General features: G+C 51.6%; 6 protein-coding genes across 6 annotated transcripts; 4 read left to right on the forward strand and 2 right to left on the reverse strand.

The window, feature by feature from the left end:
* Nucleotides 1-12: 12 nt before the first annotated feature.
* On the forward strand, nucleotides 13-2,848 carry BO80DRAFT_23128 (Zn(II)2Cys6 transcription factor). Its single transcript, XM_025714469.1, has 6 exons — nucleotides 13-200; nucleotides 275-348; nucleotides 423-621; nucleotides 671-1,338; nucleotides 1,407-2,521; nucleotides 2,586-2,848. Exons 1-6 carry the CDS (start codon nucleotides 81-83, stop codon nucleotides 2,774-2,776), a joined length of 2,367 nt encoding a protein of 788 aa, XP_025577333.1. The 5' UTR covers nucleotides 13-80; the 3' UTR covers nucleotides 2,777-2,848.
* A 13-nt stretch (nucleotides 2,849-2,861) lies between these two features.
* On the reverse strand, nucleotides 2,862-3,541 carry BO80DRAFT_423461 (2,4'-dihydroxyacetophenone dioxygenase family protein). Its single transcript, XM_025719060.1, has one exon. The coding sequence runs from the start codon at nucleotides 3,457-3,459 to the stop codon at nucleotides 2,920-2,922; it is 540 nt and encodes a 179-aa protein (XP_025577334.1). The 5' UTR covers nucleotides 3,460-3,541; the 3' UTR covers nucleotides 2,862-2,919.
* Nucleotides 3,542-4,008: 467 nt separating this feature from the next.
* Nucleotides 4,009-5,106, forward strand: BO80DRAFT_423462 (NAD(P)-binding protein). Its single transcript, XM_025719061.1, has 2 exons — nucleotides 4,009-4,302; nucleotides 4,361-5,106. The coding sequence occupies exons 1-2, from the start codon at nucleotides 4,039-4,041 to the stop codon at nucleotides 5,036-5,038; spliced, it is 942 nt and encodes a 313-aa protein (XP_025577335.1). The 5' UTR covers nucleotides 4,009-4,038; the 3' UTR covers nucleotides 5,039-5,106.
* A 207-nt stretch (nucleotides 5,107-5,313) lies between these two features.
* Nucleotides 5,314-5,946, forward strand: BO80DRAFT_23176 (uncharacterized protein). The gene has a single exon (XM_025714477.1). The coding sequence runs from the start codon at nucleotides 5,366-5,368 to the stop codon at nucleotides 5,819-5,821; it is 456 nt and encodes a 151-aa protein (XP_025577336.1). The 5' UTR covers nucleotides 5,314-5,365; the 3' UTR covers nucleotides 5,822-5,946.
* Nucleotides 5,947-11,483: 5,537 nt separating this feature from the next.
* Nucleotides 11,484-12,858, forward strand: BO80DRAFT_492221 (F-box domain protein; the record flags this gene model as incomplete). The annotated part of the gene is made up of 2 exons (XM_025723754.1): nucleotides 11,484-12,653; nucleotides 12,721-12,858. 2 exons carry the CDS (start codon nucleotides 11,484-11,486, stop codon nucleotides 12,856-12,858), a joined length of 1,308 nt encoding a protein of 435 aa, XP_025577337.1.
* A 313-nt stretch (nucleotides 12,859-13,171) lies between these two features.
* On the reverse strand, nucleotides 13,172-14,649 carry BO80DRAFT_377881 (uncharacterized protein). Its single transcript, XM_025716712.1, has 4 exons — nucleotides 14,484-14,649; nucleotides 13,967-14,432; nucleotides 13,830-13,922; nucleotides 13,172-13,771 (listed from the first exon to the last, which is right to left on the reverse strand). The coding sequence occupies exons 1-4, from the start codon at nucleotides 14,571-14,573 to the stop codon at nucleotides 13,215-13,217; spliced, it is 1,206 nt and encodes a 401-aa protein (XP_025577338.1). The 5' UTR covers nucleotides 14,574-14,649; the 3' UTR covers nucleotides 13,172-13,214.
* Between the last annotated feature and the right edge of the window lie 759 nt (nucleotides 14,650-15,408).

Raw genomic sequence — 15,408 nt, forward strand, 5'->3', positions numbered from 1 at the left:
CATTCTTCCATCGGGTGATCCACATCTGTCCTCCTTAGTTCTCCCTTCTCTAGGGCTTTTTTCCGGCAAGTTCAAAACGAATGATGCAGAATGTGACGTCTGATCATCAACCGTCGCCAAGGTCCGGTCAGACCGGACCAGACCGGACGCCCAAGACCCGTCGGCATGCGTGTGATCGGTGTCGAAGGCAAAAGCTAAGGGTATGTTCATTGCCATAATGAGCAAGCCGCCCCCCCTGCAAGGATCGAGGGTCTTAAGGCTTGGTTTATTATAGTGCGACATTCAAAAACCGTGCTCCCTCTGCGTTCGCTCGGGATTCGATTGTGTCACGACCAATGCCCCGCTCCGGTGAGTGGACTGAGTTCGGAGTCAGAAATCTCAATCAAACGCAATAGCAACTGACAGCATTGAGGACTCAATAGTAAGTCGAAACCATCCCGAAGGGCGGCCAGGTCAAATCCTCGGGAACCCAAAACCCCTCGGAGGGAGAGTCCACAGGAACGCCTTCTGGATAGGGAACCACCGGATAGTCATGGGCATAACACGATCAATCAACGGTCATCCTCCTTCCCAGATCCATACCGACATACGCAAGTCTCTACCATCGAATTGACTGATGAGGTAACCAGTGTCTCGCAACATTTGGTGTCTCAACGCTAAGCTCCTGTAGCTATTTCAAATCCACGATCCCGGATCAATTCCCACATCCGTGGCAGCCGATAACACGACTGCTCTGCCGGGCGCCAATCTAATTGCAGTACGATGCTCAAATCGCCAGAGACAGCAGCCGATGATTCCGTTCGCAACATTGTTCCCAGGGTTATCCCTACCACCGAAACCATGCTGTGATTTTCTGGTCGACGCTTATCGAACCTCGGTACATTGGTTCATCATGCTCTTCCATCAGCCAACCTTCGAGAAAGAGTACATGAAAATCATGGACGAACAAGCAATAGAGCCTCGGCAACTGGGAACTGCAGTTCTTATACTAATGGTCCTCACGATGGGAGCCCGATATACGGCGGAATGTGATAGTCTTGAGGAGAGGGATCGTCATGGTGACCTTAAGGCTCTTCAGAAGGATCTTTTAGAACACATTCAACGCCACTTGTTTGATGTTTTTGATCTTGGGGGTGTGGAATCTATTCAGATTTGCGTCTTGCTCAGTACTTTCTACTTGTACAACGGTAGACCCAATTTAGCCTTTCCTATTCTGGGTGCTGGGGTTCGCAGTGCGCAGGCACTGGGTCTTCACAACGAGTCTCTCTGGGGGGCCGCAGATGAAATAACGCATGAGGTTCGCCGGCGTACCTGGTGGGCATTGGTAGTTATGGACAGGTATGTGTCACTTGCCGTTCCGTGTATGTCATAAAAGGCTAACATACTGGTTCCTTACAAACTATCAGGTTTGCATCTATTACATACGGACGGCCACTTTCAATCCTTGACTCAGACCATATCGTGAATATGCCAGGGAATATGGACGACTCGCTCGCCTCCCATCCCTTGCTGAACTCTTTCGAGAGTCTTGATGGGCAGGTGCCGACCAAGGTGACCTTAATGACCTACCACAGGCACAAGTTTCAGCTGTACTCTATTGCATCCCCAATCATTGGCCATATATATCGCCTGAGAAGCTGCAACCCGCAGGCAGTGACCCATGAAGCAGCGGAAATCAACACCCGACTGGCAAAATGGTTCGATAAGCTCCCCCAAGAGCTGCGGCTGGAGCATATGGCGGACTTGGACACCTCCCATCTTAACAAGAACGACGTTGAGACATGCAAGCTGTTCCAATTACAGGCACTCGCCTTGCAGCTGGCGTATGATAATATCCAAATCATACTGCACCGTCCATTCTTGCGGTATAACCATTGCTTGATTGGGTCGTCAGATCCTCTTCCGCCGGATCTGCGCCCTACCAGTTTTGAGCAATGCCGTCACTGTGCGCGTCGAACCTGTAACATTCTGCCACGATACGAGAGCGTTCTGCGTGCTGCCCGAACAACACATGCGGTATCTTATATCGCGATTCAAAATTTCACGGCCGGGGTGACACTGGGGATGGTCGCTCTGGCCAATCCCGGTTCTGAACAATCGCAGGATGCCAAGAGGGGCGTCGCTAACTCCATCGCCTTGCAGAAGATGCTGGCTGGCTCGTCAATCGTTCCGCTGCAGACAGTCAAGGTTCTGGAGCACCTTTTCAGGCTCATCTTTACGAGAGAGATGCACTCAATGCTAAGAAACCCTCCGAAGGATATGGAGGCAGTTAGAACCGGTACCCATCACCAAACATCTGACCAAGAAGTGCCCGGACTTCCCACACCGTTTGGAGATAGTAACTCGAGGCACCTCCACCCATCTCAAGCAGCAGGAGAGTTCGGTGCTACACAAAGTGAGCCGACAAGAACATATGTCAACCCCGAAGGGGCGAGCATTCCCGACATCGATTTTGGCATTGACTGGGAGGGGTTATCCTACAATACCGGGATCGATAGTGCCTTAGAGTCCGTACAACAAGGTATACCACTCCTTCAATTTCTGCTTCCAATTCCTCGTGACTTTGTAATGCTGATTTTATATAGTGCTGTGGAAGAGTTCACATCTCACGACAGACACGAGTTCACATTCTGCTTCAGCAGGCCTCCAGACATCACTCGACGTAGTTGAGGATCCTTCGGGCCTACAAAATGATGTGGTCAGTCAAGGTACCAATTCTCTCGGTGATCCTCTGTGCGGCCAGGGCTGGGTCTGGAACTGGGGTATTCCTCATTAAAACAGATACCGTGCGTCCCCATTGTGCGTGATCGAGTGAGCAGTAACTGGTATTTTGGAAGCGGAGACTCATTATTCTTCAGTAACTGTACAAAAGCCAGACAAACCAGCGCTTATAACGCTTCCACAAGCATAACCAACGGACTATCGAATGAACCGATCTGCATAGCCAGCCCCAAGTCCCACACTTTCATAATGAGCTCGCGCACTCGCAAGTTTGGAGAAAACATCTTCCACACCAAGCGGATTTCCCTCCGGATCGACGTAAATGTAGGCACCGGTAACATGAAAAAGAGTGACCATCTCCTGGACATCATCCGGCACCTCGAGCGTATGGATATCGCCGGGAGGCTCGTAAGCGTGGCTCCCCTCTGTTGCCCACCAGGCATGTTCGAGATAGTGCCATCTGCCACGCAGTGTCGTGGCATGGACTGGACCAGTGTGTCGGTGGCGGGATAGGATACCCGACTTGCGGACGCGGAGGAGATTGACAAAGTAACCCTGTGAAACTGAAAAGACAAGAGGACGAAACCAGACATTTGGACCTTGAGGAACCCATTGGATTTCGTCAAAATCCAAGCTGAGGACATTGGGTATGACCAGATCTTGTGGAACATTTGGGAGGGGCTCTCCCTGGTAGGGAACGGCTGTCGTGTCCGGTCGACTTTGGGCAGTAGAGGGCATCTTGAAAAATCTTTGGCAGGGTTTGAGGGACGAGGTGACGAATTCAAAGTGGGAGAATGAAATCGGGTCAGGATGACTGGGTGACCCCTCACTTGTTTACCTCGCTTTATAGAGGTCTGGTATGTGCGACCCCTCATTCTCCGGTCTTATTCATCTGACTGACTCCGAGTCCGGTGGACAGCGGAGACCCACTTGTGAGCCAATCGGAACGGATGCTGTGTTTCTGATCCGAGTCCGGTGGAGGATGCTGGGCCGGACCTAGGGCAAGCAAGGTCCCTGTGCGCCCATCTTGTTCTATTTCCAAGTGTCCTTTTTTGCCTCTACGGGGGGCAATGGGCTGCTAATTAGTAATTTGCTCGAGTAAAGAGCAGTTGCTTGCGGATATGAGTGAGATATCCTGGAAAATCGGCTCCAGCACCACATGGCAATTACGTCACGACATACACAGGCCTGGAGCTTGACTGACAAATCAAGATATGAAGCAATTATAAAAGACTACGTTTGGCACAGGGTTGACGAGGTTCTCAGTTGCATCAAGATCCTAAACTTGGTCACTCAGTTGTCATAACACCTGCCGACATGTCATCCCACACCGTTGCAGTTTTTCCTGCCTCTGGAGGTATCGGAGGCGGCACTGTCAAACACCTTCTTCCTCGTCTTCAAGCAGAAGACCTTATCTTTATTGCTCGCCATCCTCAAAAATTGACGGCCGAGACCAATGCAGGGGCAACTATCCGCAAGGCCGATTACGACAATGATAGCGACCTTGAACACGCCTTTGATGGAGTTCACACCCTCTTCTTGATCTCGTACGCTTCCGTCGAACATGAATATCGAGCCAAGGTACGTCACACACACAATTCATCTGCCTTGGATCCCCGCTAATGTATGGAATACACAGCGCCAACAACTCGCCATTGACGCGGCAATCCGCAGCGGCGTCAAATACATCTTCTACGGTTCCTTAGGATACGGCGGGCCTCCCGAAAGCAAAGAGTCAGTCGCCCATGTCATGCAGGCCCATCTAGATACCGAACGGTATCTAGATGAATGCACCCGTCGGCACCCCGGGTTCGAGTACACCGTCATCCGCGAGGGCCTCTACTCCGAGTCCTACCCTCTCTACACCTCCTTCTTTGACCCTACCAGCCCGTCGAGCACGATCAAGATCCCCCACGATGGATCCGGTCCTGGAATCGCCTGGGTTAAGCGCGAGGAGCTCGGGGAGGGTTCCGCCGAACTTATCGCCCGCTTCGTGAAGAATCCTGATGAGTTCCAGTACCGTGGGCGGACAGTCTTGTTCACGGGTGGGAAGACACTGACCTTGAAAGAGAGTGTGGAGATCTTGAGCAAGGTGGCCAAGCGGCTGGTTCAGATCCAGACCATCACGCAGGACGAGTTTGCTGCTCTTCCGCAGAATCAGCAGAACTTCACCTACCATGGGATGGATCATTCTAAGCTGTGGACTTCGACGTTTGAGGCTTTTCGCCGTGGGGAGGGGGCATACGTGGATCCTCTGTTGAAGGAGCTGTTGGGACGGGAACCGGAGGATTTTGAGACGACTGTTTCGCGACAGTGAGGTGCTGAGTATGTTGTGGTTGGGGTAGCTTCGAGTAGCACATGTTTGACCATAGACTAGACAAATCGAGTGTTTCAACAGAACTCACTTCTGCAATATTCAAGTGGTATATATATCTCACCCTGATTGGTGGACTACAGAGTAAACGTAGCCAATCACCATGCTCGCTAACAATTCCCCTTTAATCCTCAGCCTCGCATGTCAACTACAGTGTCATGTGAAACCATAAGCGCGGGGCTGAGCCTCCCCAGCCTCCCTTATCAATCCAATCTCCCATATAAGCCTCCAAACCCCGATAAGCCCGTCCGTCCAACCCATCCAGGCACCATGGCCGCTCTAACCCTACCAACCCGGGCAGTACGGGCAGCACCAGCAACAACCCCCACCGACATCAGCCTTATCTGGCAAGACGCCATCCATCGCTACGAACAACTCACCGACCTGAAAATCAGCAGTCTGGAACCAGTCACCAATGTCGAGGGAGTATTGCGGCAGACGCGGAAAACCGCGTCCCGCTTTCGGCTTCATCGGCATGATAATGGCAAATTGGATAAGCTGCGTACGGTGATTGGCAAGAGTTTGGGGACTGTGGAGGCTGTTGGGGAAATTGTTGGCGGGGCCGCATCACTTGTGGGTGTTGCCTTTGGGTTGGTTGGAGTTTGGCTGATTGATTGGATACGGGTAGGCTTTTGCGCCGAGTACGGTGATACTTTCTGCGGTGTCTTATTTGCTCAAGGTATGACTCAGAATCATTTCTCAGTTTCGTATTTTGTCAGATATTGATATCCAGTAGACAGCCAAATCCGTGTCATCCGACTACGACACCCTCGATGACTTCTTCAAAGACCTGGATCAATATCTCAGCCAGCTCAAGATCCTGGAGGGTTATATTCCCCCTATGCCGGAGTTGCATGCTGCGCTTGCGAGAGTTCTTACATCCGTGTTGGTGCTTTGTGGCGTGTCGGTGAAATATACGCGCCAGAATCGATTTCGTGAGTTATCGTCACTGGCTATCATTGGTGGTTTCATGGGTTAGCGACAGTTATCACTAATACCTACCGCTCTATAGTCAAAGGGTTCAAGAACCTGGTCAGAGGGGAGGATGGTGAATTGCGGACTGCATACGCGGAGTTTCATAGATCGATTGAGAATGAGAATATCGCTGTGAGAAATGCGATGTTGGTGGAGTTGCAACGAAATTTGGCAATTTCTACACGGACAGAACAGAAGACGGAGACGATAGTCACGCATGCTGAACGGGTGAATCAGTATCTTGAAGGTACGTGTCATGATTGTTCTACTGATCCATAGCCACGAGTGTCGTGGCTAACGATGAATAGATCAGGAAGACAAAGAGGCACGCAATGCAGTCGCCTCGGAACGCGATAATATTCTGAAATCGCTCTCCTCTGTCACTTTCCATGATAAACACCATGATGTCCTTGCAAAGCACCATCCAAATACTGGGCAGTGGCTCCTAGATAGTGAAGAGTTCCAACAATGGTTCCACGGAGATAAATGCACTACTCTCTGGTGTACCGGGACTGGTGAGTCATTATAACACCTTTTACTGCATCGTAAACTAATGGAAAACTCCAGCTGGTACCGGCAAGACTGTATTGACGTAAGTAGTTCCCGCAGTCGAACATCAAATCGTTCCTTTCAAGAAGCCTAAGACAAGTTCAGGTCCGTTGCGGTTGATCACATCCAGCAGGTTTGTTCCGGGAACAGTGCAGTGGCCTATGTTTATTGCGACTATAAAGATCCAATGACGAAAAGCGACGGAGAACTTATTTCAAGCTTATCCCAGCAGCTCGCAGAGCAGCTACAGATAGTGCCGCCAGAGTTGAAACTCTTTCACGAGAAGAAAAAGCTGAAGACAAGAGCTGTTACTAACGAGGATCGTCTGTCGGTCATCAAGTCTCTTGTTACTCATTTTTCTCGGGTTTATATTTTTATTGATGCCCTTGTAAGTAGAGTTGCTCATGTCTCTCTGCTTCGCGTGTCTGGTTATTATGCAGAGACTCTGCAAATACGAATCTGACCAGGGACTAGGATGAGTGTTCCAAAGACAATCGGGATAAATTCCTCTGGTATTTAAAAAGATTGCAGGGATTTATGCACATCTTCATCACCTCCCGCCCGCATGTCGATCTTGACTCGTACTTTACCCACATGTCAAGGCTTGAAATAGTGACTCGAGAGTCGGATATCAAAGAGTACCTACTGTCCGAGATTGATAGAGACACGGGCTTGGCTAGATTGATCGCGCGAGATCCACCACTCAAAGGGGAGATCATACAGGGTATCACTACGAAGGCCAAAGGGATGTAAGTGCTTTATCTCATTAGCCATAAATCGTCGTGATATCAACTCAGTGCTGACTTGTCTCAGGTTCCTTCTTGCATATCTTCAAATGACCAGCCTCGCCAAACAAAGTCCGCGATCGATTCGAAAAAGTCTAGAAACATCTCCCACCGGTATCTCCGCTACCTATCAAGAAGCTATCTCCAGGATCCAAGAGCAGAGCCCTGTTGACGCAGAGTTCGGGATGAAGGCGCTGTCATACGTGTTCTTTGCAACCAAGCCACTGCGTGTGAACGAGTTACTTCATGCCTTGGCTGTTGAACTGGGTGATATCGACATCGATGAGACGGCTCTCTCAGAGCCAGAGATTATCCTCAATCTTTGTGCTGGTCTTATTGTCATTGACGAAGAGAGTAACTGTGTCCGCTTGGTGCACTTCACCCTGCAGGAGTATTTGGAAACTGTTCAAAAGGATCTCTTTCCTCATGGGGAGATTGACTTTACTACAATCTGCCTTACGTATCTTTCGTTCGACGTGTTTGAAGCGGGACCTTGTGATACGGAGGATGCAGTCATTACAAGATTGGAGAAATATCCGTTCATTGAATATACTTCGATATCATGGGGGAAACATATCAAAAGGTGCGGTCAACCACCGGAACTGATGGACCCAGTCCTGCGATGGCTGAACAGTCCCAACAAGATGATGTCTGCCGTTCAACTGGACTACACCCTCGAGCAACACGGTGAAGGCTGGTACACCAAGTTTCCCAAATACTTCAGCCCCCTTCATATGGCTGCAGCGTGGGACTTGGACAAAGTACTGGAAATCCTTCTGAGACAGAGCATCGATATCAACCTCGTCACCGATGCTGGATACGGTTACACCCCTCTCTTCTTGGCAGCAGAAAAAGGACACGAGTCTGCAGTAAAGTCTCTCATTGAGAATGGAGCCGATCTCGAGTCCAAGGATGCTCAATACGGCCAGACTCCCCTTTCCAGAGCAGTAGGGGGAGGGCACAGCGCCGTCGTTCGGCTTCTTCTCGATCACGATGCTGATGTTCACACGAGGGATGCGGCTTATCACTCCACGCCTCTAATTCTGGCTGCCTTTAACGGGTATGCGGAGATCGTCAGTCTGCTTCTCGACAAAGGCTCCGATATTGAGGCTAGGGATACACAGTCACAGTTCACGCCGCTTATATTCGCTGCCGAGCATGGCCATGAACAGGTTGTTCAGCGGTTACTTGACAGACATGCTAATGCCAATGCCACTGACTCAACATACCACCGCAGCCCGCTGAACAAAGCTTCTGTCAATGGACATGAAGGAGTCGTACGGCTACTGCTGGAGCATGGCGCTGAGGTGGATGCAAAAGACAGCCAGTATGACAGGACGGCACTCTGCGAAGCAGCCTTGGAAGGTTTTCCATCGGTCGTAGAGCTTCTGATCCATCATGGCGCGGATATAAATGCTCGTAGTGACGGCGGCTCTTCACCACTGTTACTGGCCTCGATCGCTGGCCATGCACAGGTGGTCAGGCTGTTACTAGAGAACCATGCCAACATCGAGTGTGAGGACCAAACGAACTGGAGACCCCTCTTAGCAGCCGCTTCGGACGGTCATGAAGAAGTGGTTCGGATACTTTTAGAATGTGACGCCAATCCAGGACATGTCAACAGCACGGGCTATACATCACTCTCTTTTGCCGCACAAGGGAATTACCCCGGTGTGGTGCGACAATTGCTTCAACATCACGTTAATATCAATCACCAAACAGAATCCGGAAACACTCCACTATCCATTGCAGCCGCAGCTGGTTATGAAGAAGTGGCGACCATGCTCCTGGACCATGGCGCCAATATCGACCTGCCAAACAATGATGGATGGACTGCCCTAATGAGGGCTGCCCGAAACGGCCACAACGGGGTGGTGAACTTACTCTTAACCCACGGGGCCAGCCCAGAGCACAAGACCATCCATGGCTGGACGGCACTTCTTCTCGCAGTCAGAGGCAATCACGAAGCAGTCGTCACCACACTAATCAAGAAATCACCCAACACCGTCTCCCAACTCCACCCAAACGGCCAAACAGCCCTTTCAGTCGCCGCCGAACTAGGCTACGAAGCAGTCGTAACCTCCCTCCTCGTCATTCCCATCGACATCAACCGCCCCGACCAACACAACCGAACGGCCCTCCACTGGGCCTGTGCCGGCGGCCACACCAACATCGTCCAACAACTCCTCAACCGAAACCCCACCCTCGACATCCAAGACACCAGCGGCAGCACCCCCCTCACCCTAGCCCTCGCATCCAACCACACAGCCATCGTCTACCTCCTCCTCAACACCCACAACCTCGACCTCAACACAACCGACATCTTCGGTCGAAACCCTGCCTTCCTCGCTGCCGTCCACGGCCACGAACACCTCGCCATCCTCCTCCTCTCCTATGGCTGCCAACCAACCTCCCACGACATCTACCTCTCCACTCTCCTCCACGTAGCCGTCAAACAAGGCCACGAAGGTCTCCTCCGCTTGCTCCTCCTCACTCACTCACATACCACGGAATTAAACTCTCCAGATTATATCGGCCAAACGCCCCTCTGGTGGGCCCGGAGACATGACTATCCTGTCATCGAACAAGTCCTCCTCACCCATGCGGATACCAAGGGCATTAAACTCATCGACCCCGGCCCCGTCCCTCAGAAACTCCACGACAAAAAGTCGAGTATTAAATCCGGCGCATGGTGCGATATCTGCACGTTGCCTATCCCCCAAGGCAAGGGGTTCTATACCTGTATCGGGGAATGTTGTCTCGAACGTCTTGCTATTTGTGATGATTGTCATGGGTTGGGAGCGAGGCGGTGCGCGAGTTCACAGGAGCTTGTTGCGAGGGTGGCACAGTGACTATGGGATGTGAGTTGGGATATGTTTGATTACGCTTTGACTTGAGATGGAAAGAATAGACCGGCTCGGATGTCAATAGCAATTCTTATTCTTTTCTATTCATATGGTTATGATGGAGGTATAGACACCTTCTAGGAGAGAGATCTCATTGATACTCCCAGGTCCTGTGATTTGGATCACCGTCGCTTTGGCTATCGGATCCAATCGCAAACATCCGATCAAGCGATGCTAGGCTTCTGGAGCAGGAGCATCTGTTTGGGTGGACATTGTGAGATGGCCTCGCCTCTCTCTTTCTTCCTTTATTTTTACTTTTTTTTTCCACAATACAACCCCACGGATATACTATTTTGTACGAGAAGTACATATAAATTCATGTCCGCTGATCTGCCCTAGGGTGACTGAGAGATATCGTAGTTGCCTTAATCCCTTCGGCCCTGGACAGAAATACCACCGCCCCTTCAGATGCATTCCATTGGGGTGGTAAGCGTAACAAGCAATCGCAAGATGTATAACTCCGAGAAATATACAGATTGTAGAACCTCCTAACCCCAATGCGGTACACCATCGTACTAAATCCCTGCTATTATTGCATAATGGGACTAGACCCCGCCGGACATATATGTTGCACATATCTCACCCTCCCTGTGGGTTGGTTGTCGGTGACTGGTCTCCGGCTGAGTTGATCTATGTTGACGGGAATATTGTCTAATTTCTGTGCCTCGATGGCAACGTACAGACGATAATGTGGGCAGAACGGCTGTTGATTGTTGATGCAGCACTGATTCAGGGTTGTGTATGGTCCGGACATGTAGCACTTCGGGACTTCGTTCCATACAGGCCAGCAGAGTGCGTCATATGACTGCGATCCATGTAACCTACCCGTTATATAAACGGAGGGGGCTTCATACTCTGATGGGCATTCGAATCATGAATCTCACATAAACACACATCTCCTGCCAATCACAATGTTCTCGGCAATGCTAATGGATCCCTGTGTCAGTGAGTGTCCATTTTGCATGGTATGTGGCGTTAGCATGGTCAGTGATCAACCATGGACCAAACAGTTCCGAGCAGGCAAGTCCTAACACGCTTACCTGATTGCCCATCACTGATTGCACAGTGTACTGCACCGCAACCGGGGTCAAAGTGACCCAAGTGGTCTCAAGCCTATCCACCAGACCCAACGTCCGAATCCCTGACGAGTCTGAGATCTGGGAAACCGGTGGGATGCCCTCCCACGAGAAGACCGACCTGTATCTGTTTCACGATCTCTGCTGGCATCGTCTTTGGCAACACTTCAGCCCCGAGGAAGTCCCTCTGATCTGTCTCTACGAGGCCTTAGAATGTTTACCATTTCCCGTGGGAGGCCGTCTATGGCCCGCGAGAGAATTACCAACCAGCCCAGAGTGTCTGCCATGGTACCATCCCCACGAACACGACCGTACCGTCCGCAATGGCCATTTCGGCCTCCCCTCCCTTGACGAGCTCATGCGGTTTGCAAAAAACCCCCCTACGCCATTAGCCACGACCACAAACCAACCGACCCTCCCACCTCCCCGAATGAATCATCGCCAACGACTCCCGCTGGAAATCATCGAAATGATCGGAACACTCCTGCCGACCCGAGACATGCTCCATCTCCGCCAGGCATCCCGTGCCGCCACGCCCCTCTTCTCCAGCCTTCCCTTCTGGCGATCTCGATTCACCATCAACGGAGACCGCGGATTCCTCCTCCCCGTGATCGAGCAACTCACCCCACCCCGCCGCCAATCCCTTGACTGGAGACTCCTCTACCACAGCACCTGCAAACTCACCTGCAGCAGATGGTTCCAATTCGAGATTCACGCCTGGGAAGCCCTGCGCTGGCTCCGCGACACCGCAGTAGCCATCCACCGAGGCCGAACCCCCCCGCTCGCCTTCCGCGGCAACGCCCTCCACCATTACCACCACACCACCTACCGCGACATGCATCTCGAATCCGTCAACCTCGGCCCATCGCTCCGCCAAATCGCCATCTCCGTGCTCCAAGACATCGGCGAAGTCTATATCACGGGCATGGAATTCATCTTCGATGATCGTCCCCCGGCCATGCTGGGGTATACCACCCCCGGCGCGAAACCCGCAACAGTGGATACGTACGCGAACGGGTACGATGCGCAGGCCGATTGGCCCTACCCCGGGATTCGAGTCGTATGGGAGATTCGTACGCGGTTGCGGGGAATCGCGGTACATCGGGGGTTGGATTGTGTGCGGGGGGTGAGTATCATCCAGGATGGGATGCCGGGGCGGGAACAGGATTATGTTTACTCGGTTGGATGTTTTGTTCGGGTGACGGTTCGGGAAGCGGAGTGGTTTTTGGCCCTCGAGGAGGTGAGGCGGGTGGTTGCGGTGTTTGATGTAAGTTGGACTGCATGTGTTGCTGCCTTCTCTTGAGATATACTTATTAACCCGGAATGTGGAATAGAGCCGGAAGATGATTGATATTGGGGTTTTGGGCGTGGGAAGGAGGCGGGTTGAGGAACAGACTCGTGAGAAATGGGAGAGGCTTATTCATGTCTTTAGGAGGAATGGTACTGTACCTGCTAGTCTTGAATTCAGATGATGATCGATGAGGTTGGGCTTAGGTTGGAATTAGGATGGGATAGATCAAAACCTCGAGTATATCCCGCACCCCAGCAAAATCAAGCTCAGTAATCGTTTACCGCCACACGTTACGTGTGCTTAGCCTACTTCACAGTGTCGTCTACACAGATCATGCTCAAGATGCGAAGGGAACCAGATTCTCAAGCATGGGAGCTAACCTTGAAGTATATGATCAGACCTAATTGCATTCGGCGCCCACGGGAGTGGCAATGCGTCGGATTAGGGTTACACTCAGACTGTACGGGATCTATGATACGAATCTCCACGCAGCAGGAAAACATGATTAAATCTAGCTAATCTCAAGAATATAAGGTATTATCTCCTTTCCACCCCATGACTCGCATCCGCCGTCGCCTTTGGAGCCTTCAACAAGGTATGATAATCAATATCCTCACTCCCAAAGGTGGTAATCCCCGAGACATCATTGGTACTTGTTTCTTCCCTTTTCGACCGCCCAAACCAAGTCTTTAATCCGGTCAGAGTAGCCTGTGGAATCGATGGCAACCCGAATCGACGCGTCTGAGTCCTAGTTCTAGTTTCCTCCGGCGGCACCGATGCCTCACTCGACGACCCCAGCACCGCATCCTTGATCCGGGTGAGATATTTCTTGAATGCCGTGGAGACTTCACTTGAGCCGATCAGGGTGGATCGGTACACGGTAATCGACCCCATGGTTACCCCGATACACCCCTCCAGATGCAGCCAGAAGACTTGCCACGGGTAGTCAAGGAAGCCGTGGTACCAGGTGCCGGCGGTGCGGATGATGGAGCATGCGCACATGAAGATGGAGAGGCAGAGGAAGCAGCCGAGGCCGATTTTGGTGAGGGTGCGGACTTGGACTTTGTAGAGGAGGCGGATGGGGATGCTGATGACTGGGGGGGGGGGGGGGGGTTAGTTGGATTTAATTTCTGGTAAGGAGGGATGATGTACTCATCAGGTCAGTGAGGGCGTCCAGGATTGGGGGCAGCCAGATCATGGCGAGCATGGTGCTGTTGGATACGGGTAGAGTCGGGAAGCATTTTACTAGGTGGGTTAGTGAGGGTTGGTATTGGGGTGTGAGTACTCACGGACGGCTTTCATGCCGGTGTATGGACATGGGACGATGGGTGCAACGAAGGCGCTGAGAATCCATGAAACGAGGGATAATCCGATCGTGAAGCGGTAGTAGTAGATGAACCACCGCGACATGCCCACTAGCAATGGGTGGAAGAATGCTAGATAGCACCATTTGACGGCAAACACGGTTGTCCAGAGAAGACCGATAAAGGCGATGTTGTAGCCGAAATCCTGGGCATGTGCCGAGAGGTTCGACCCGATGACGAGAATGGCAGTGATATCTCCTTCCAGAGCGGCCAGCTCGGTGTATATGATATAGGCACGGAGGTAGCCAAGGACTGTCCCTGCGAGCAATGTGGCAAATGCAAAGCTTAGCAGTCCATCATCTAGATACAGCCGTCGCCGGGTGAAGAGGCGGATGAAAATGCGGCCGAGAAATGAGAGTACTGCTATGCCGAAGAAGACGCCAATCGCGATCTTATTTCATGGTTCGTTAGAGTTTTCTATAAGACCCTGGGCTAGCCTTACCGCGTACTGCGATTGGGTGATCCGACCAATCTTGTCTACTGATAGCTCCTGCGAGATGTCGCTCTCGGTGGCCAGGGACGAGCCGGTCATTTTGCAGCCAAGCCTGATAGCTGAATGCAATGCATGAATACTTTGGTGATGAGTGAAGGCATTGACAGAACCACTTTATGTAAGTCAGCAGTCGACCTGGGTTGCACAGGCATCGAGCAGTCGGGCTTAGGAGGACTCCTACATACTTTGGGATGACTGCATATCGTCGACTCACGCGGACGGTATCGCCGCATCAGAATATGCAAGGGGCCAAGGGGTGCCTTGAGATGCTGTGGCTTGAAGTCGCGCTTCAATTCTTATAATGTGCGGGGTTGGGTATGTCATTCCTTCGTATGGCAGGTATTTCCAGCACATCATTTGCTGGTTATGGCTATCTGGATGAGCCCCCGAGAGTACCGTTACCTGTGGGTGGTGGGTGGTCGCCGCAGACATGGATAGTCTCAGTCTTTGAGTCTGATCTCAGACTGATATGGGTGAGCTGCCATCGAGGCTATGCCATCTCGTACCAACCGACAGCTATCACTGTATGCTTGTCTGTTGCTTCCGGTGAGTCCACTTCGCCGGGATATAACTGACATGTGAAGCAGCGGCCGTATGTCTCTACTATCAAGGTGCTTCGCTGTCTCACCTGGACTAGCCAGTGGCAGTGAATATATCTCTCATGGGTCATCGGCCAGCCTCGAGGTGCCAACTGCAAGGTATACCAGTGCTGGTGCTCCGGAATGAACCTCACGCAAGGGATGCAGTCAGCACAATGCTCAGCCCGCTTGACATTTGTTGCCTGCACATGAATGAAATCGTGAAATAGGGTGTTCCAATTCAACCAGGCGGTGCTTAACTGGACGCAGAATTGTTGAAGTCGCTCTTGTTCATT

The sequence above is a fragment of the Aspergillus ibericus genome (assembly GCF_003184845.1).
Source record: "Aspergillus ibericus CBS 121593 unplaced genomic scaffold BO80scaffold_11, whole genome shotgun sequence".
Lineage (NCBI taxonomy): Eukaryota > Fungi > Ascomycota > Eurotiomycetes > Eurotiales > Aspergillaceae > Aspergillus > Aspergillus ibericus.